This window comes from Macaca thibetana, chromosome 11, assembly GCF_024542745.1.
Source record: "Macaca thibetana thibetana isolate TM-01 chromosome 11, ASM2454274v1, whole genome shotgun sequence".
Classification (NCBI taxonomy): Eukaryota; Metazoa; Chordata; class Mammalia; order Primates; family Cercopithecidae; genus Macaca; species Macaca thibetana.
The window spans coordinates 124,613,021-124,635,092 of NC_065588.1; the positions used below are offsets into that span (position 1 = coordinate 124,613,021).

The following is a 22,072-nucleotide window of genomic DNA, read 5'->3' on the forward strand; positions in this document are numbered from 1 at the left end:
TAGCTTCTTAAAACATCAGCCACTTGTCAGCTCCTGGTTCTGAAGGTCAGAAGTCCAAGCAGGCTTAACTAGGCTTCCTGCTGAGGCTGTCACCAAGGTGACATACAGGTGCCAGCTAGGCTGGACTCTTATCTGGAGGCCATGGGGAAGAATCTGCTTCCAGGATCACTCAGAGGGTTGGCAAATCCGGTTCAGTTCTGTGGGGCTGGAGGCCCGAGGTCCCTCTCTCCTTGCTGGCTGCCACCCAGGCCTCTCGCTCTCAGCTCCTGGAGACCACCTGCACTCCTTGCACACGAGCACCTCCACGTCAAGTCAGCAAGGACTCACTACACTCTTTCTTGTGCTTCAAACCTCTTCTGCTGCCAGCCAGAGAAGGTGCTCTGCTTCGAAAGGGCTCTCGTGATTAGACTAGGTGCACTCAGATAACCTCCCTTATGATGAACACAGACAACTGATTAGTAACCTTAATGACATCTGCAAAATTTCTTAGGCACAGTGGTGCACGCTTGTAGTCCTAGCTACTCTGGAGGCTGAAGAAGATGGCTTGAGCCTGGGAGGCAGAGGTTGCGGTGACCCAAGATTGAGCCACTGCACCCCAGCCTGGGCAATAGAGCCAGACCCTGTCTGAAAAAAAAATCATTTACTTGTGGCATAATGTAATCACAGACAGGTATCTCATCCTACAGACAATATCTAAAATAAGGATAGGAAAACTTGGGAGGCTGTCTTAGAACTCTGCCTACCTTTCTGTCTCATTCTGCTTGTTGCTTTTTCACACCCCGTCCTGGAGGCACAGCTCCCATTGTGCAGCCATCAGACAGCCAAGGGCCAATGATGGGGGCAGAAACATAGAATTGAGGTCAATGGTATGAAATTGAGCCATCTCACAACGTCTGGAATTTCTACCTCTTGTCTTCTTATAATATGCTTCAGATAAACTCTGATTTGCTTAAGCTACAAGTAGTGGAGTGTTTTGTTAATCTCCCAGGCACAATCCTCTCTGAAAAGCCAGCCCGGCTCTTTCAACTTTCCCTAGGTGATTTAATCTACCCCAAGATCACACAGGATTTCGTGACCGGGGATGGAGTAGGTGTGAGAGCAGCTTCCAGACCAGTGTCTCCTTTGTGTCTCCTGACTGCTATTCTCAGTGATGGTACCCACGGCCAGGGGAAACTCCTTCCCCAGGGCTCCAGTGTCAGCCCGCATCCTCTTGTCTCCTCTGCCCTCCCACGGCACATCTGAATTCAAAACACCGATTCACACAGCAAATTGCATCATCTTGCTCTCTCCATTTGCCCACTCGGAGCCTAATGAGGTCAGACAGGTGATGTAATTCTCTCATGCTCCCAGGCCATCTGAGTAAAAAGGAGTTTAATCTGATTTTTATTTCATAAAGCAGCCTCACACAAATGGACCCAACAAGAGGTTCCTTTTTCATGGAAGCATGGACTTTCAACATTGATTTTTGTGTGTGTCATAAAATAAGAACCTTGGTCTTTAGACAGAGCCCACAGCTTTATCCCTCTGGAGGTTTTGCTTCATCCCACAGTATTGGGGAAAATAGCCTCAAAGCAGTCGGAGTCTTGGAGTTCCTCCTTTACCTATGAGAACAGAAGCCACGCAATGTTCTATAGCTCCAAAGCCAGGTCCAAAGGGAAAGGTGACTGGAGCAGAATATGTGATGAATGAGACTTCTTGGTGGACTGGCATGATTTCACTGTGTTCTTGTCGCGACCTGTGGCCAAGTGTTTTGATCACTGTTAATGTAAATTGAGAAAATAAGATAGATTGACCGTGAGACGCAGAAAGGCTAAGCCCACACCTACAATGACTTGAAGGCTTACCTCAAAGCACCAACTTTGAAAACAAAAGGCAATGGAACCCCTGTCCAAAGCCACAGATAAAGTCTCTTTGATTCCCCTGATGGAATCAATGGAACCATGAGTGAATCTCTGTGGCTTAGGATGTGTGTTGTCTGGCAATGTTAATCAGACAGTTGAATGACCTAATTGAATTTGGTGCTGATAAGAAGCTTTAAGATGCAGGCAGACCTCTGAGAAAGCAGTAAGTGTGTGTGCAGCAGGCTGCTGACGTCTGCTTTCCAGGTGGCCGACTTTTGGCCTGGGCCGACCCAGTCAGCTTGCTGCAGAAGAATAGCTTGCCACAGCTCTCAGGAACCCAGCCAGATGTAGAAGCCTCTGCTGGTTTAATTTTCTGTTCACTTTGAGCATCTTGGTTTTATGGTGCCGTCTAAATGTGGAAAAACAGGACAAACGTGGTGAAATCTGAAAATGTCTGCTGCGTGTAAAACTTCCTTCTATGAAGGTCTTGGAAAATAGTAATTCCTCTCTCTCTCTCCCTGAGAGACAGAAATAGCAGAATCACAGCATTGGAATTGGGGCAGATGAGGATTCAAAGTCCTGCTCTGTCACTGCCCAGCTGTGTGATTTTGAGCAAGTGGCTAAACCTCTCTGAGCCGTGGTTTTATCATCTGTGCAGCGGGACACGCCATTGTACCCAGCTGGGCTACTGTGCTGGACCGTGAGATATTGTGTTTAAAGGGTCCAGCATGTACGAGCAGCTCAGTTTTTGCCTCTCAGCTCCCTGCTGGGAAGGCCTAGTTCTTTAATCCCTGAAGCCCAAACAAACCAAAACACAGAAAATTAAAATTTCAGAGATCACAGAGTTCTTGAGATTGTCCCAGGCGATGCTCTTACTGACAGATGTAATTAAAGGAAAGCTAAAGAGGTCAAGTGGCGAGCTCAGTGTCCCAGCAGGTCAGTGACAGAGCAAGGGACAGCCTGCAGGAGGAAACAGCCCTGGGTCCTTTTGAGGGCTCTGAACTGCTACAGTCACAGAAAACACAACTGGCATGGCTTGCATGACCCTGGAATTTATTATCTCATTGGTAAAAGGGCAGCCGAGCTAGGGCTGAGTAATTTATGTGAGTGAGTGAGTGAGTGAGTGAGTGACATTTCCAAGGACCAGGTTCTTGCCCTCTTTGGACTCTGCCAAAAAAAGAGATGGATGCTAGCTTTGTCCTCAGGCCAGCCCTGTTATGCTGACAAGTTCGAGGTGCCAACTTTCACTCATGGCTATGCCCTTAGGAAGAAGATTGATCCGGGAATCATTACACAAACACACCACAGAGTTTTCATGCTTCAACCATGAAGGGAGTTGTGAGTGATTAGGAATGAATTACATGAAGTGAAAGCTCCCAGAAGAAAGGGTGGTTGGAGTGACACAACCTAACCCTAACCCTGGCTGGAGCCTATCATAGAACCTCAGAACACTGTTTTCGTAAGCACCTATTGACAGCTAGATGATCCAGGATCTGGAAAAGGGTGACTTAAAAAAAAAAAAAAATTCAGTCTCTAAGCCAAAGTCAATTTAAAGTATGAAACAAGCACAGGAGCCAAACTCAGAAGGATCTACTCCCATCCATCGAGGGAGAGGTGATGCATGGGTTCTGAGGGCCACCAGCTTTTCCATCCTTTAAAGGCCATAAAGTGTTACGCATGCAAAGACTGAACAGTTCATCCTCATGTCAGGTGAACATCTGTAGTCGTTAAAAAAAAAATTAAAATGCTTTTCTTGTGAAAAAGCTTCACAAAATACTCCATTTCATCCCAAGTGCCACCTTTCGCCCTTAGCACTTGTCGTGAAGTCTCATGTCTGCAAGAGAGGGGTGGTCACGAAGAAAGGATGGTGGGTGCCCGGTGTGAGCCGGGCGTAGCTGGGAGAATCTGATTCAAAATAATACACTTCTTCTTTGAGCCACTTTCCCTGCACATTTATAATTTAAATAAGTGTTTTCGGAAACTGGAAGATAGCTTGTTGCTCTTTTCTAGTGAAATACTGGAAAGTGGATAATTACTGGGAGGAGCTGACTGCAGGCAGCGCCCATCCGGGGGATGCTTCATGCCCCAAGACGAAGGCGAGGGCAGATGCGGCTCAGCTGGGTGTTTGGAGTGGCCCTCGCCTCCCCAGCCCTGTCTCCCTCACACTGACTTGGGCTGCTGCAGCTGTGAAATTGACATTTGTTTTTCTTTAAAGACCCACTTCCCCTTCCTTCACATGCTCCTAAGAAGTCCTGTTGATCCCTAGCTACTGGGGCCACTCCTTTCTCTGTGGAAAGGTCTAATAACCCATTTCCTATTGAGGTATCAAGTATTCAGTTTGTCACTTTCAACAGCATTTATTTGTGCAGCAAAATGAAACTCCAGTTAGATAATTCTGAAGTGGTAGATTCGTGTTTCAGTTGGCAACTCAAATGTCAGAAGGGGAGGTGTTTGCCGTTGGTTTGGATACATGTCTCTTCCCTTGCAGAAAACAAGCTTCTCTCAACAAAGGCACCAGTGGTATTTGGGCAGGACGGAGTTCACTGTGTGGGACAATGAGGCGGTTTCCTACTCCTGGCCTTTGCCATTGGAACAACTAAAAGTGCCCATAATTTCCAAATGCCTCCCTAGAGACACAGTAACCATGGAGACAAAAAAGAAACACCCCAATAAAAAGCATGGAGAATGCACTAGCCTATTCCTGACCCCCAGCAGGCAGGACTGGATCACAGAGACTGCCCAGCCCTTCCTCTCTCTTCTTATTGGAAATGCAGCCGCTTTGGGGATGCCATTCTCCACACTGTGCCCCATCTCTCTTTTTGGACAAACGCATAGACACACACTCCCATGCCACTTAGCAGCCTGAAGCACCAACTCCATTCGCTTACGTGATGTTGCCGCTCTGGTAACAGAGAGTTGAGGAAAAGCTGAACCTGCGGCTGGATCATTAAAAGCCCACTCCCTGGGACTGTTTGATTTCATGACTTGAGCCCAGGGGCTCCTAGCACTCTTGGCTCCAGCCTCCTGGAGAACAGGTGGTCTAAGTGAGTAAAGCTGTTGCAGGGTGAAGGTTCGTTTTACATGCCAACTTGACTTAGGGCTGCTCAGAGAGCTGGCAAACATTTAAACATGGTTTCTGGGTGTCTCTGTGAGGGTGTTTCTGGAAGAAATCAGAATTGGAATCGGTGGGCTGAGTATAGGAGATCTCCCTCCCCAGTGAGCGGGGGCATCCTCCTGTCCACTGAGGGCCTGAACAGGACAAGAAGGCAGAGGAAGGGCGCATTCTCTCTCCTGGAGCTGGGACATCCATCTTCTCCTGCCCTCAAATATAGGAGCTCCTGGTTCTTGGGCCTTTGGATTCAAACCAGGACCCACACCGCCGTCCACCCGCCAACACACACCATTTCTCAGGCCGCCAGGCTCAGACTGAATCACTCCCCTGGCTTCCCTTGGTCCCCAGCTCACAGAGGGCACATTGCTGGACTCCTGAGCCTCCATAATTATGTGAGCCAGTTCCAATATTAAATGTCCCCTTGTATATCTAGATCTGTACCTATCGATCTATATCTAGATCATCTATATCTATACCTATCTGTAGCTATACCTCCTATTGGTTCTGTTTCTCTAGAGATACCTGACTAAAACACACAGGGAGAAATAGAGTACTAGGCAGAAAGAAGAAAAAGAGAGGAGGGGAAGGTAGAAGAGAGAGAGGGAAAGAGAGAGGAAGAAGAGAAAGAGAAGGAAAGGAGGGAGAGGGAGAAAGAGGAAGAGAAGGGGAAAGAGAGGGAGGGAGAGAGAGAAAGGGAGGGAGGGAGAGCAGGATAATGGAGGGGAGGAGCACAGAGGGAGATGGAGTAGGGAAAGCCTATAGAGCAGGGGTGTCCAATCTTTTGGCTTCCCTGGGCCACATTGGAAAAAGAATTGTCTTGGGCCACACATAAAATACACTAACACTAATGATAGCTGATGAGCTAAAAAAAAAATTGTAAAAAAATCTCAAGGTTATAAGAAAGTTTATTAATTTGTGTTAGACTGTGTTTAAAGCCATCCTGGGCTGCATGTGGCCCACGGGTTGTGGGTTGGACAAGCTTGTTGTTAAAGTTTTCAAGTCCCTGGTTCTAATTGAGACTAAGATTAGCTCTACACTGCTCTTCTTGACATTGGTAACACAAAATAATTGACTTTTTTTTCCAATTTTTGTGACTTTCTATCACTTTCATCCAAGTGCCCTGACCAACCCAAAAGAAAAAGGGGTGATTGATAACCATTCTTGAAATAAAAGAATGTGCAAATGAATGCCTTCCTCTTTCCCTGAAAATCACAGGAGGCTGCCCCGTGTACTAGTAAAGAATTCTCACTCTGGCCCTGTCATAAACATCATTGCAGAGGAAAGCAGATACCTTCAGACTCTCCCTTCCCTGCCGCTCTCCTGGGAGCTGAGTGCTGGCAGGCAGCCCACCAAAGGGCAGTGAACTGCAGACTCCCATCTCCACATGAAGTCCACAAGAAAATCCCACTGGAAGAGCGGGAGAGGCCAATCTCCCATCTCCACATGAAGTTCACAAGAAAATCCCACTGGAAGGGTGGGAGATGCCACAGATCATCTAAGGTCGGGACTACGCACCAGCCCATGCGATGTGGTCACCTACTCTGTCCCAGCAGGTATGTGCCTTATTCTGCCATCTATCCTTCACAATTTGTAGCAATCGAAAGGCCCTTTATTATATGAAATTATAGTGGCAACCATTATAATTTTGTCAGGAAGCTGGAGAATGGAAAGATGGGCAGCAATACAAAGAAATCTCAAGCTTCCACACACTCATCAACAGGAGAAAGAGAAGAGCTCCCCCATTCCCCCTTCCTCATGCTGAGCAAGGACATCTAAACAGCAGAGCCACCTTCTTCAGAACCCTGGCTGCAGGAGAGTCTAGGGAATAGAGTTTTAGCTTCCTAATCTCACCAACCAGGAGGAGGGTAGAATGGAGGTGGAAGGAATCAAACAGTGTCAGCATACTCTTTATTGTAATTAACCTAAAACAAATAACACCAGCAAGCTCTCACAAAAGGAGGTCTGAGCTCACCCCTGTGACACACCATTTTAATTGCTAGAGACACTGAAAACAGTTAATGGATTCTGACACTGTGCTTGGAGTTGGGAAGTTGCCCATATGAAAAACATGGGCTGAAGATTGATGCTTTTCTTGACATGGCTGATAAAAGTAGGATTAGGACTACTTGGCCATAGTGGGTTACTTGTGGTGTAACCCACTATGTGGGTTACATAGTGGATACTTGTGGTGTTTGCTACTCAATGTCCATTCCCTTTCTTGGGTCAACAGAACGCTTTAGAAAAGACATTCTACTCCTAATCTCAGCCACAGAGCTTTGTGGAGCTAACTCAGGATCCAGAATGCACTGTGCAATTTAGGCTAAACCAATTAGCCTACTCCTTCCACCCGGCCCAGGTTCCAAGGCAGTCCATTCATGGCCAAAATTTTGACTCAATCATAGGACTTATACTTAAGCCATTGAGTAAGCTTTGTTTCCTTCTGCTAGACTAGATGAGTTGATGAGCCTAAATTTCCCCAGACCCAACACACAGATCTGAAAATGAATCCAAAAGGAACAAAATAGATAGACCCCATATGAGTCTAGGATCAGGTCTCAGCTGTAGGCAGTCCTATTCATGGACACTTAGTCTTATAGTATATCAACAAATGTCCACTGGTGAAGACACTTTGGGCCTGGTTTCCTGTCACCAAGAACATTCTGATGGATTTGATACTCATATAAAACTTAGAATATATGTATTTCTATTATATCCATTTTAAAGATCAGAAAACAGCCACAGCATGGTCAAGTATCTTGAACTTATAAAAATATAGATAGAGGAAGGCATCTTTGGCAGTGCTGAAGTTAATATCATGATGCTAAAATGTTGTGTAACACTACATTCTAATTCTAAACTATTGCCCTTTGCTCTTCTAGAAATAGTGTTGAGTATATCACTGAAGCAGTTCCCTGACTCTCATTACCATTCTGCGTCACCTCCAGTTCTTTTCAACCAAAGCCCCACATTTCTGTATGGCCTATGTGATAACTCTACATTGCACTCCACTTGTTAAATCTCTTAATTGGTGATGAAAGTTCTGCATTAAAGCTCTAGATGTTGTCTCATAAGAGAGTATGACCCTTGTGTTCACTGGAAGCTAAACAAGGCCTTTACCAAGGAGGCTGTCATCTTCTCCTTGCATCACTAAACAAAAATGAAGTCTATTGTTTTTCCTTCCCAAAGTCTTAATACGTGACAATTCACAGCAAAATCAAAACTTTCTTTGCTGAGGTTCCCTTTCTTGCAATGCCAGCTACCTCTCAAGAACAGATTGAGATCTCTAAAAGTGAGACATTTGGGAGCAAGTCTGTGCTCAAGCAAGATATTTCCTGGGAAGAAGGTAGAAGGAAAGATTGGGTTGAGTGTGATCTTCAGCACCGAGTGTTTTCTGCATTCTACTCTGTATGTGTGTGTATGTGTGTTTTGGTTAATATACTCAATTTTCTCTGTTGTTGATGAATTGCTGCTAACACCTGTAGAGCCTCCATGGTCTCCTTCTCAACTTTCCTTCATTTTCTGGAAGATTTTGAGTAAGTCTGCTGTTGTTTCTTTCTTAAATGGTAGATAAAATTCACCAATAAAACCATCTGGGCCTGGAGTTTTCTTGTTGGGAAGCCTTTTGATAAAGATTTTGCAGTAGGCAGAATCATGTCTCCCCCAAAAATGTTCATGCCAAATTCCCAGAAATTGTAATTATATTACTTTACAGGACAAAGGGAGTTTTGCAGATTTGATTAAGGGTACAGACCTTGAAATGTGAGATTATCATTATTCAGGTGAATCCAGTCTAATCCCATGAGTCTTTAAAATCTGAGAATATTTCTGAGCTAGGCCAGAGAGGTGTCAGTGAAAGAAGAATTCAGCCCCTGTTACTGACCCCTAACGGTGAATGATAACACCCAAAGAGGCCTCTAAGAGCCAAGGACGGTTCCCAGCTGACAGGCAGCAAGGAAATTAAGACTTCAGTCATTCTATACCTGGGTAGAACTGAATTCTGCTAACACCTGAATGAGCAACACGTTATCTCCTGGAGGCTCTGGTACAGAACAGAATGGAATGTTGCTGACCTCTTGGTTTGATCTCAGTAAAACCTATACCAGGCTTCTCGTCTACACAACTGTGAGATAGTAAATTTGTGCTACTTTAATCAATAAAGTTGTGGTAATTCGTCATGGCAGCAATAGATTTTAGTGACTTGCAATAAATATAGAACTATTCAGATATTCTTTTTCTTCCAGTGTCAGTTTTGGTAAATTTCATTTCTCCATGAAGATTTCCATTTCATCTAAGTTGTCAAATTATTGTTCTTGATGATATACTCTTTTACTGTTCAGAAAATCTGTGGTGATTAACTCCTCTTTCATTACTGACCCTGGTAATTCACATTTCCCTCCTTTTTTCTTCAGTTGAGATAATTTTATAATTGTCATTGATTTTTTTTAAAAAAACACAAAAACCATTTAGGCTTTGCTCATTTTCTTTGTTGTTTCCTCCACTCACTTACTCACTCACTCACTCACTCACTCTTTTTCTCTTTCTCTGCCCTCTGTCTCTCTGTCTTAATTTTCTTCATTCCACTTGCTTTTTTTTTTTTTTTTTTTTCCAACTAGGCTCTTAAAGTATAGATTTAGGTAAATGATTTTAGATATTTCTTTTTTTCTACTGTAAACAATTAAAGCTATAAATTTCCTTTTTAGCAGTTTTAAAGCAACATTTTGCAAATTTTATGTTGTGCTTTTATTATTATTTCAAAATATTTTCTAATTTCCTGTACTTTTTATTTGGTTCATGGATTAGTTAGACATTGTTTAATTTCCAAATATTTGGGCTTTTCTTGGATATCTTACTATAATTGGTTTCTAATTTAATTTCAATTTTATGTCCTTCTGTTTAACCGATGCTTTTGGTATTACGAAATGCCTTTCTTGATATCTGGTTATGTTCTTTGTTTTGAAGTCAATTTTATCTGATACTACTATAGCCATTCTGGTCATCCTACGCTTCCTGTTTGCATGATGTATTAGTTCTCTGGGGCTACCTTAACGAAGTACCACAAACTGAGTGGCTGAAACAAGATAATGTATTAATTAGCATTATCTCACAGTTCTGGAGACCAGAAACCTGCAATCAAGGTGCTGGTAAGGTTGGTTCTTTCTGGGACTCTGAGGAAGAATCTTTCCATGCCTACCCGCTAGCTGATTTTTTTTTTTTTTTGGCTAGTAATAGCTTGGTTGGATTCACACTACAAAATGTCTCTTGGGGTTCGCTTAGATCAGCTCAGTCCTTTCATCTTTAGCTGCACTACTTAATCTTCCCCATTCTCCCGGAGTTCCTGTGTCATCCAAAAACGTGGGCAAAGTAAATACAAGAAAACGTGGGTCTTTCTTTCTGGCTCTTTCCTTTGTTGGAATTCCCCCTCTGCATTCCAGTAGCAGTGATTGCTACAGATTTTGTTGTCTGGTTCTTCAGTTTAGAAAGAGTGAGTTTCGGTGGGGCACGGTGGCTCTCACTTGTAATCCCAAGACTTTGGGAGGCTGAGACAGGTGGATTAGTTGAGGTCAGGAGTTCAAGACCAGCCTGGCCAACATGGCGAAACCCTGTCTCTACTAAAAATACAAAAAATAGCTGAGTATGGTGTTGCACGCCTGTAATCCTAGCTACTTAGGAGGCTGAGGCACAAGAATTGCTTGAACCTGGGAGGTGGAGGTTGCAGTAAGCCAAGATTGCACCACTGCACTCCAGCCTGGGCAACAGAGCAAGACTCCATCACAAAAAATAAAAAATAATTAAAAAAAAGAAAAAGTGAGTTTCTACAGGAGTGTTAGTTGTCCCTTGCAGCAATGATTTTGGCCTGTTTTTAGGGGAAATGCCACCAAAACAGGAAAGTCACTCCATGCCTCTCCTTCCAAATGTCAACTTACCTACCTCCAGAGTCTCCCGCTTTCCTTCACTTTTCATAGCCTTCTGGAAGTCTTTGCGGTGTTGTTGATGTGTTTGTGTTGCTCTTTTTGTTTTGTATCTTATTCAGAGTTTATGGTTGTTACCTGTGTGAAGATCCATCCAGCAGATGTTGACTTGGTCATGCTGAAAGCTCAACTCCTTCAAACACTTTTTGAACAGTACCCCTTTCATCTTCCTAATCTGGTAGCTGGAGACTCCTGCCTCCCCAGATCCTCCTGCGAGTTCCAATTTGTTCCCCTGAAATAGACTGAAAGCTCAGCTTGTCCTGAATCCCATGCCAGAGCTTCAGGGAAGCTGGTCAGTAATTTCTGCTTATCCTCTGACTCCCTCTTCTGGCTCTTATAGCTCTAGCTTCTCCCACAATTATATAAGATCTCATTCCTAAAAATAGATTCCTGTTCCTAGTGGTTCTGTTTTCCTCACTAAACCTTGATTGATACAGTGGCATTTGAGTTCCATCCATAAGCAGAATGGCAACCTAAACACTGTAAGCTTAATGCCTTTTGTAGTGAGCTGGAGGCAAAAATTTAATGCCTTCCTTCCACCAACCTTGGTCCTGCTCCCAGCTGGGCTGAGCTTTAATCTCTCGGATGCTCCATAAAGATCAAACGGCCATCTCCTGAGCTCTATCCAGGGCACAGCTTTAAGTAAGCATCACTATTTACTGAACATATGGAAGATGGGTTGCCCCAGGGGGTATCACAACTTTTACTTACAAGTCAGAGGTAAAGGAGTCAGTAGTGACCATTACTACCTCCTGAGAACAAAGACATTCATTAGTGTGAAATGCTGCTGAACGTAGTGACACCCTTCTGATTCCTTTGCCACTTAGACCCCCAAATCTGAGTTTTTCTTATTTTTTTTTCTCTGCTAGCAACAAATGCTGGCCAGGGCCACCAGGGAGCGCTGTTTACTCTAGAACCATTCCCAGGCTGCGTGTGGGTCTGGAGCTGAGATATTTCGCACATAAATTAATGGAATTGGCATTCCATTGTTCCAAGTGTCAAAACAACACAATTTTGGCAGATTTCCATTTGAAGCTCAATCTTTTTAAACAAGCCATCAGAGAATCTTAAGGAGAGTTAAAAGCAATGCAGTGGGTCTTTCTATGAAGCACCTTTAGTTACCTGGATTGTCTGCCCCTAAGAAAGGTGGTTGAAAGGAGCTAATCATACATAAAAGTCACCAGCGTCCTCCTTCCCAGAACCTGGCTGGATCTGCTGTGAATCACAAGTAATCCCATAGCTTAGGATTCGGATCATGGTCGGCCAGAAGGGGCATTTTAAAGGTAGTTTAATATTGGAACTGAACTCTGTATGCATTTCGTAGCGTGGATGAGTTTGAATTATTTTCTATTAACAATTCAACATTTAGGTCCTTATAAGTAAGGACTACAAAATTGAGAAAATAAATCCAAAGACGTAGGGGTGGAGAGGGTGAAATCGATATAACAGTAAAACATAGCCCCACTCAATGCCAAGATGTTGGAGCTGGTTTAATCGGCATCTTCTGGCTGGTGGTCATGAGAACTGACTGGCTACAACAACTTCCATTCTTGTTTATGGGCTGTCCTGCATACTGTCTCATTCTTCCTGCCAGAAAGACCCTGCTCTCCCGTCTTTCTTTCCTTGCATCCCCACTATTAATCTCCCACTGTTCCTGATGCCTGTGATCAGGATTAAATGAGTCCGTGAAACATCATGACATTTCTTCAGTCATATTTATTGAGTGCTGGATATGGTTCAGGCTCTGTGCTGGTTTCTGGTGATGTGGCCCTGGGACAAAATACTTTGCTGAGGGGATAATATTCGCAAGGAGAGGGACATGGTAGGAAAAGTATTTCAGGAAGAGGAGCGGCAAGTACAAGGTCTCTGGAGGGAGAAAACTGGGCAGAACCAGTAGAGGGAACAGGATAATTAGTATAAATGGGGGGAAGGTGGGTAGTGAAATCATTTTTATCTTCTCTAGGCCCTTAAAACATTTAATATGTGCCTATTTTCCGATGCTGATTTGAGATATTTGTGCATGCATATTATCCCGCCTAATGGGCTGTCAGAGCGCAGGCACCCTGCCTATAAGTAATTCACTCAACAATTACTATTGAACTGAAGAATGCATAGACACAGAGCAGGTCTTATTCCTGCAAGACTTGATCATCCAAAAGGAACAGGAATGCAGCTGAGTGAGTGGGCATGCAATGAATTTGAATGCCTGGGTGTTCCAATGAGGATGGGTTATGAGAAGGTGCTGTAACAAATAATCCAAACTTTCAGGGGCATACAACAGCAAACATTCACCACTCATTCCATTTTTGTGCATGTCCACTGCAGGTTGGCAGGGTTCTGTGCCCATTAAGGTCACTTAGGGACTCAGTTGATGGAGCAGCTACTAACTAGACCAAAGTCAGTCACTGCACCTGCCCACTCCAAATACTGGTTTCAGTTAGGAGTGTGTATTAAATAGCCATGATTAACTAACTGCAGGATGAATTCTGTAGTCTCAAGATTCTTCTGGAATGACAGAATGCACTGAATATGCTTGTGATTGATTTATACTGAGAAGCAGGAAAGAGCTTAACTTCAGTGAAATTTTCAAATAAATATGGTTTGGATAATATGACTTTGCATGAGTAGATAGGGAGCAGAATAGGGTAATGATTTAGGGACTTGTTACTCAAAGGTGGCTCACTGACTCACGATGTCAAGATCACCTGGAGGCTTGGGAGAAATGCATAGGAGAAGATCCCACCCCTAGCACCTAAATCAGAAGCTGCATTTTAACAAGTTCCCTAGGTCACGTGTATACACAGGAAAATCTGAGAAATGTCTATTTAGAGCAGGGAGTCTATGGCGGGAGTAGCTGAGTTTGAATACCAGCTCTGCCAATCAGTTGCTCCGTGACATTGGATAAGTCTCCTAAACTCTGTATCTCAATTTTCTCATGTGTAAGTAGGGCTGATAACAAAAGTAATGTCATAGGACTGTTGTGAGGATTAAATGAATCCACAACTGTCAAAGTACTTAAGACAGTTCCTGGCACGGAATAAGGAATCTGCAAGTGTTAGAGATGATGATGATGATGATGTTGATTGTGATGATGATGGTGATGATAATAGTAATGGTGGTGATGGTGATGGTAATTATGATGGTGATGGCAATAGTGGTAATAATGATGGTGGTGATGGTGATGACTATAGTGATGGTGATGACGGTGATGGTGATGATGATGATGGTGATAATGATGATGATAATGGTGATGATGACGGTGATGGTGATAATGGTGATAGTGATGATGATAGTAATGGTGATGATGATGGTGACGATAATGGTGATGATGATGGTGATGTTGATGACAATGGTGATAGTGATGATGATGGTGATGGTGATGATGATGGTGATGACGGTGATGGTGATGATGATGATGGTGATGATGATGATAATGGTGATGATGATGGTGATGGTGATGACAATGGTGATAGTGGTGGTGAGGTGATGATGATGGTGACGATAACGGTGATGATGATGTTGATGATGGTGATAGTGGTGATGATGATGGTGATGCAAATACAGTTAAGGAAATACCAGTGTGATTACTTCCATTTGTAACCTAATCCGAAGCTTTGCTAACCTAATTCCTATAGTAAATTGATCATTTGCTGACCTTGAACCCTAGTGGAAGGGTGAAGGGTGGAGAGTCCACTCTGTGGGTCTTAACCACAAATGTGAGAGGAATCTGGGCTTTCAACAGGTACCACGTGGAAAATAGGATGATTTGACCAGGTATGGGCATTTGAGCATCCATCTTAAAAGTTGTTTTCACAGACCAAAAGTCACCTGCATCTTGCATCTTATCTGGGGATGCTGGGCCCATGCCCTCTTCAGGGTCGATTAAGCTCCATACAGGCTGAGTTCAAGCAGCAGTGCTAGAGCAGCATAAGGGTCTCAGGATGTTGTCTGGGATGGTAAGTGGAAGTTACAAAGGGACAATTCTTCAGTGCTTGTTTAAAATAAAAGGGCCCAACAAGTGAAACCTGACACAAAGAGAGACCTAGCAAGTGAGAGCTAACACAAGTTTCCTAGACATCTGGTGTAGGAAACAGGCACACCTGAGCACACACCCATCAGTCTAGTGAGTGGTTGCCAGTGTGGACTCTGAAGGCAGATGGTCTAGATTAAATCCCAGCTCAACCTCTTCTTAGCTGAGTGGCATTGAACTAGCCACTTCACTTCTTTGACATCAGTTTTCTTCTGTGTGAACTGGAGACAACAAGAGTACATGTTCATAGGGTTGTTAATGAGATTATTTGACAATTAGCAAGCACCTAATAAATGTTAATTGTTATTATCATCATCATCACTATTAACAGCTAAATGAACTAAAGGCAAAATGTGTGAATCTGAGATTCCTCATTAGTAAAGTAAGGCCAATAGTCTATGGATTTACAGTATTCATTCATTCATTGGACAAGGACTTATCTTCACGTGCACACTTGTAGGGGCTGGGAATACAGGGGTGAGCATGTCAGACATTGCCCCTCATGGAGTTGACATGGAGCAAGGAATGAGCAAGCAAACAAATAAAGAAACAAGGGCAGACAGCAAATGGCCCCCAATAAATGTTCCCTAGATATATTTACATTAAATGGAATAAAGGCTGGAATCGTTATCCACACGGAGAGAGGAAGAATATATTATTTCCACATTCCACACCTCTGACTCCTCTCTACCTTAGCCAGACTTAGACCTGGAGTTAATGAACGAGGGGATGACATAGGGCTTATGTTCATATCAATGCAATACTCAATTTTCCTTAGGGTTGGTGGTTCTGGCTGCTTCTGGGGAGCGCAGAGAGCTGATTTTCAGTGTATGGCCTGTCACATACCAGCAAGTGGCTTAACCTCCTCTATGAGCCTCAGTTTCCTCATCTGTACCAATGTACCCACCCAGATCACTCACCCTCTGTCTTCCTCACCTCCATAAAGAGAACCCTCAGGTACCCAGTTGTTTGGACCAAAACAGTGGCCTCTTCTTTCCCTTCCACAGTCCACACCCGTCCATCAGCACATCCCGCTGGCTTCACTTCCACCAGGCATCATTAACTGGTCCATGTCTGAACCTCACGATGCTGCTCCTCTTACTCCAGTGCCAGCATCCTGGGTGCCTTGAGCCAGCTCTTAATCAGACTTCAGGCTTCCTTGGCTACCCCTATAGGCTGTGGTCTACACGTGGCCAGAGTGATCCTTCTGAAAGAAAAATAAGACCTTTCAGGACTCCAGCTTAGGGTCTTTGCACTTTCATTTTCATCAGCCTGAGAAGCTCTTTTCCCAAAAATTGCTCTCACTTCACCCACTTTCCTAAAGTTGCACCCCCAAATCAGACTTTTCCCTTATTTTGCTTTATTTTTGTTCACAACACATATTGCTGCATTATCAGATACAATTACTTGTGTATTACTTTAGAGTCTGCATCCTCCACTAGAATGTAAGGTCAACGAATTTAGGACCTCCGTCTATTTTGTTCACTGGTAGAACCCCAAAATTTGGGCCTCATGAATAGTAAGCAAGTGACACCTATTTGTTGAATGAATGAATGAATAAAATGTCCAAGGATAATAATAATACACCCCACGAGTGTGAAGAGGATTAAATCAGATAGTGCCTATAGGTTTTAAGAACAATGGCAGGACACAGAACTAAGCATAGATCTTTCTTTCATTTTCCCCCTTTTTTCCTTCTTCCTCGTTTTTTGTCTCTAATAGTGAGCACCATAGTCAGGACTTGATACTGAGTTTTCGGGATGACTATAGCTGTTTCATGAGGCCAACATATAGCCCTTCTTTTCCATGTCCTCAGCAATATATATCCAGAAGTCCCCTGTCTACAGATAGACAATGCAAGAAGCCTTTGAACTAAAGTCATGAGTTCCATCCCTCATTTTATGCGATATTAACAATTTAACATTTAAGCATGAACAAACCAATCTGCAGTTGCCTCATTGACTTAGGAACCCTGAGCCCCTGTGAAAGAAGCAAGTTTCCTCTTTTCAATCATTCTCCTCTCCCATAAATTATGTTAAGTGCTTCCATGTGCCCACAGTCCTTAAGGAATTCTGCAACAGCCTTTAAGGAGATTAGCAGCCTCTGATGTTCCTTAGGAAATTCAGAAAACCATCTGGAAGTAATTTAAGTTAAGGAATTAATGATTTGGGGGTTAAATGATACATGACTTAAAAAAAATAAATACAGAAAACCTTATTAGCCCATGAACCTCAATTTTTGTGGATTTACCTACAAAAGAGAAATCGACTATATCATCTATTTTATTTGTTTGTTCAGTTTTGTGTGATGTTTGTTTGACTGCTCTTGAGAGGGACATGCAATAGATGAAATGGAGTCCTAAAGGAAGGTTTGCAGAGAAGCTTTCATTTGCTGGGTCTCCTGAAGGCTCTCACAGGGGATGCCTGGAGGCGTCATAGTCTCAGGGGATATCTGTGATTCAGGAGCACTTGAAGACAGTGGATACTTTTGGGGTGCTGTGCAGTAAGCTTATCTGATTGAGAATCCTCTCCCCATTCCAACCCCATGTGAAATTACTATTTATTTTGCTGTGGCTTGTTTCATAGCCCCTGGTTTTGATTATTTGCATCATAGAGATGTAGTCCAGGACCCGACTTGTCTTTGCAGTAGGGACAGCAATGTTCTGTGCCAAAAGGAAAGAAATGATGTGGAAAGAAGGTACATTATGAGGCTGCACAGAAGAACAGGGGAGTGGCGGGCACTTCTTTGGCTTTTTATTTTCTTGTCCCTTTTATCTGACAGAGAGGAGAGAGGACAAGGCAGGTTCCCATCCTCAGTTACAAACAATGGGACATGTTGTGTATTTTTCCTTCATGCTGGGAACATTTAAATGAAAAAAAATATATATTTATTCCCCAGTGATGTGCAGACTCAAAACACTGAGAATAAAACCTATCTTCCGTTTTAGGAGCCCAGGTCCACTTTATAACTGCCCCCTACCCCCAAGGTCAGGTCTACACTAGCCGAATGAACTGAGGAACGGGGCAATTATCAGCATAATCCACTTTAAAAATCAAGTATCTGCTATCCAGGCCTATGAGAATCAAGTTTTTACCATTCCCTTTGGGGCCTGGCTAGTTTTCAAGCTACCTTCTCCCCACCTCATGTGAGTAGAGCTGGCCAGGAAAACAAGGGAGCCATCTCCCCTCAGCCTGGCCCAGACTTCCGGGCCCCACCCCAGGAGAAAGCCTCCCACTCTGGCCAGTGCCCTGCAAGGCCTTCGCCCCACTCCGTCCCAGTTTCTCCTTATGCCTGGCTCATTCCTTAGGGGCTGAGTGGGGAGATAAGACTTGGGGTTGCGGTTGCAGGGGATCATTCGTTTACATTTCTCTTCTTTCAATCAAGGATTTCGTTTATTCTTTTGAAATTATTTCCTGCACTGATGGTGAGAAAAGACCGCTCAGGCTTCCTTTTGACGTTGGATAGAGCCAGCCCACGGTGAGAGGGGATGCTGAGCCCGTGGTAAGGAGCCCAGGGCAGGAGGGGACGTCCAGAGACCTCCGAACACATGGCCCTTCACTCCCAGTCACAAGGGGGAGTCGGGGTCCCGCCCTCAAACTGCTCAGAGCACGCATGGCAGAAAGACCTTAGCATGAGCATCAGGAACCGCACAGGGAAGCCGCTGAGAACACCTGGGATCACCACCATGAGGGAGGCCAGCGCTAGAGAAACCAGAGGGAAAAGATATAGAGAACGAAGTGGGGCGGGGAGGGCGGATCTTCCTTGTCTGAGTCTGCAGAGAAATTGCTTATTGCTGGAGCAAGTCTGGAGAGGGGTTATTCCCCACCTCCTGAATAGATAATAAAACACATGCTGTTGTGGGGGAGATGATTGGTGAATGGAAGCCCCACAGACATGCAGTGAAAAATGATCCTTTCTTTCCCCTCTGCGTTCTAGTCCCCTTCCCAGAGACACCGCTGCGATCTGGTGCCTCGCCCCCTCCGCACACACACACACAGGTGCACACCCGCATCTGTCTGAGCCCGCACCCCGCCTCCACGCTCCGCTGCGCGCTGCTTTTCCCGGCTCAGTGATCCAGCTAGGAGCTCTCCCCGCAGCAGCTGCGCGGGACTTTGCATTCCAGATGTCTCCAGCCCTCCAGGCTAAAACAAGGGCCACCTGAAGTTGAGGAATGGGGCGTGACGACCACCAGGTCCCGCAGTGACCACGGGAGGGTGGAGAGAAGGGGTCCAGCTCTGCCTTGAGCGTCGGGTCCCTGGGCAGGACCCTCCGGGCCGCGGACCGCTGGGCACCCGGGCAAGAGGCTGCCAACGCTGAGTTCTTCTGGGAAGGCGTGGACCCCCCCCCGGAGGAGCCGTCCCAGCCGCCTGGGGAGACGCCCCCTCCCCGTCCCGTCTTCTTTCCCGGGCGCACCCTCCCTAGCCCGGGCGAGGGGTTCTCCATCTGCCGCCCCTCCCGGCGGGCAGGCGCACTCTCTCCTCCCGCACCCTCAATCTGCCCGCGGTCCCGGGGCGCGGCGGGGGCGGGGCCCGGCCGGGGGCGGGGCCGGGGGCGGGGCGGGGGCGGGGCGGTCCGGCGGCTGCGGCGGCTGCTGGAGAAAAGTTGTCCCGGCCGGAGCGCGAGCAGCGGCGGAGCCGGAACCGCCGGAGCCAGAGCCCGAGCCGCGGCGGCGTGGACCCGGCAGGGGCGGGCCGCGGACGGCTGAGACGCAGCGGGCCGGGCCGACCGGGCTGCGGGAGTGGCCCTGGGCATGGGGCGGCCGGCGAGGGCCGCGGGCGGGCGCTGCGCTTCAGGCTGGCGGCGGGCGGCGTGAGCGGCCGGGACGCAGGATGCGCTCCGAGGGTGCGGCCCCCGGGCCGGCGGCGCCGCTGTGCGGGGCGCTGAGCCTGCTGCTGGGCGCGCTGCTGGGCAAAGGTAAGGCCGGGGCGGGTGCGTGGCGCGCCGACGCATGCGAACTTCCCGATTCCGGGGTGGCTCGGGGTGAGGGCAGCCGAAGCGAGGGGTGCGGCGGGGGCCTTGGTGGGGGCGCGGGTCCCACCAAGAGTGCCTCTGCGGATGCCGAGCCGCCCCTAATCCAGAAGGGCGCTCCCAGCTGGGCGCCAGGATCCGGGCAAGTTAGGCTGTTACCGAGTCCCGAATCTCCCACCCCGGACCCCCCAGACCCAGAGCTGCCCCACGGATGAGGAGGGGGCGTGGCTGAGGGACACGGTGTTTGTTCCCCATCCCTGAGTTCCGTGGGGACCTGCCCCAGGCCCAGCACAGTCACCCTGTGGAACTGGTGTCCAGGAGAGGGTCTCCGCTCCGTGCGCCCCTTCCTCCCGGCTGTGTGCTCCCTATCCACAACTCCCCATCCACAGCTTCAGCACTGTGGGGCTGGTGCTCCAGAAGGGAAGGCCCGGGTCTTTGCATCCCCTTTCCGCAACCGCTAAGGTCTCCGTGCTGGCCCTAGAGGAACGCGCACCATCGCGCAGCTCACCAGGAACCCCAGCATGGCAGAAACCAGGGGCTCTCTGTGGGCTCCTTCAAATGAGTCGTCTGTGGTTTGGGAGCGCGGATGGGGAGGTGGGTGCGCCCCTCGCGATGAGAACTAGCTCACCACCGGTCCTGTCCGTAGCTACTTCACCTCAGTGTCCTCTTCTCTACAATGGGAGTGGCGGCCCTGCTTTGGTTGCAGGAATTTAAAGGCGCTAATGTATGGCTCCCGCAGGGCTCACAAAAGGTAGCCGTGCGGTTATTTCGGCCTTTATTATTATGTGCGTGTGCGGCCGAGTGGCCGCGCGGATCCGGCGGCGGGAAGGGCGGGTAGAGGCGGTCTCCGGCCCCAAGAGCCGCGGGGCAGGCGGGGAGGAAGGCCTCGGCTCTGCCAGGGACAGCAGCTGCCCGAGTCCCGGGGCGCGTCCAGGACGTAGGAAGAGGAGAGCGTCGCTTTCCTGCTGCCTGCGCCCTGGCGAAGGTGTCGGGTTCATTTGGTTAAACAGAAGTGCGCACAAGGGTGCCCTGCGCCTTCGCGTGGCGCCTCGGGTCCGGTATCGGCCCCAAGCTCTGAGCAGAGAACCCTCAAAGCCACCCCTCTCCCGCCTAATGCTCTGAGGCTGAGCTAGAAACGCATTGAGAGACAAGTTGTCATGGATGTTTAAAAGTAGCGTTTGCTTTTCAAAAGTCATTCCGCACCGCCTGAAAATCCAGAAAAATCTACTTTCCTTGAGGCTGCGCTTGCCCAGATACACCAACCAGACAAGTTTGCTATATTTTATGTAAGTGTTCCTTTCTTCTAGGAGCTCCAGGTAGAGAGGAGGGTGGGGTGAGAGAAGAGGGAAACGGGGGGCAAGTCGGGGTGGGGGAGTAGGAGAGGGAGGCACTTTTCTATTTTATTTGAGTCAACAGTCACAATCTGGTGCCTGAATTCTGCTGTTCATTAGCTCTAGGTTCCAGCGTTTCTAGGATTCAGTTTTCCTGGATGCAAAGTGGCCATTGAAGAATTCTCTTCCCAACCTACCTCCCGGCAGTTTTTTGATGATAAAATGACTGAATGGGTAGAAAGCACTTTGCAGAGGAAGGCGGTGCCAATTGAGCAGGGCGTGACCGACCTCCTCCGGGTTTTCGCCCCTTGCCCTTGGGAGACTTTAACCAGGCGAGGATGCTGGATGTTCCCTTTAAAGCAAGTGTGGACTGTTCTTCATTAAGGCTTGTATTCCGTGTGTGTGTGTGTATCCAGAGGATTTTACTTTTGATTAAGAGAGTGGCTGTTACAGATGTCCATGTGTTCAGTGCTGGGGGCAGTGATTTGGCTGGAAAGGCAACTGGGACTGGATTTGAAGCTGATATTTGCACAGCAAGGGAAACTACTGAAAACTAGGGACACAGCGAAGCCCCACCCCTATCCCGAACCGCCCCTGCCCTCTAGCTAAGTGCAACCTTGATTTGGTGGGGCTTTCTTTCCCTGCTTTTTGCTTTGCAAAGTTCACCACGTGATTTGGGGGTGCATAAGGGCCTGCAAGTTATCATCTGCAAAATACATTTTCCGTTTGTTTCTCATGATCAAAAGCAGCAGTTCATTCCCCCCTCGGATTCCTCCACACATAAAGCGTTTGCACCGTAAGATATCGTCTAGAGAGGAAAG

The 22,072-nt window shown here is 46.7% G+C and overlaps 1 protein-coding gene across 1 annotated transcript in view; it reads left to right on the forward strand.

Moving 5' to 3' along the window:
• Positions 1-19,548: 19,548 nt before the first annotated feature.
• TMEM132C (transmembrane protein 132C) overlaps positions 19,549-22,072 on the forward strand; it is a 435,395-nt gene continuing 432,871 nt past the window's right edge. Inside the window, exon 1 of the mRNA XM_050748580.1 lies at positions 19,549-19,866. Coding sequence (XP_050604537.1) covers positions 19,782-19,866 — 85 coding nt within the window. The 5' untranslated portion in view covers positions 19,549-19,781. The remainder of the gene's footprint in view (positions 19,867-22,072) is intronic.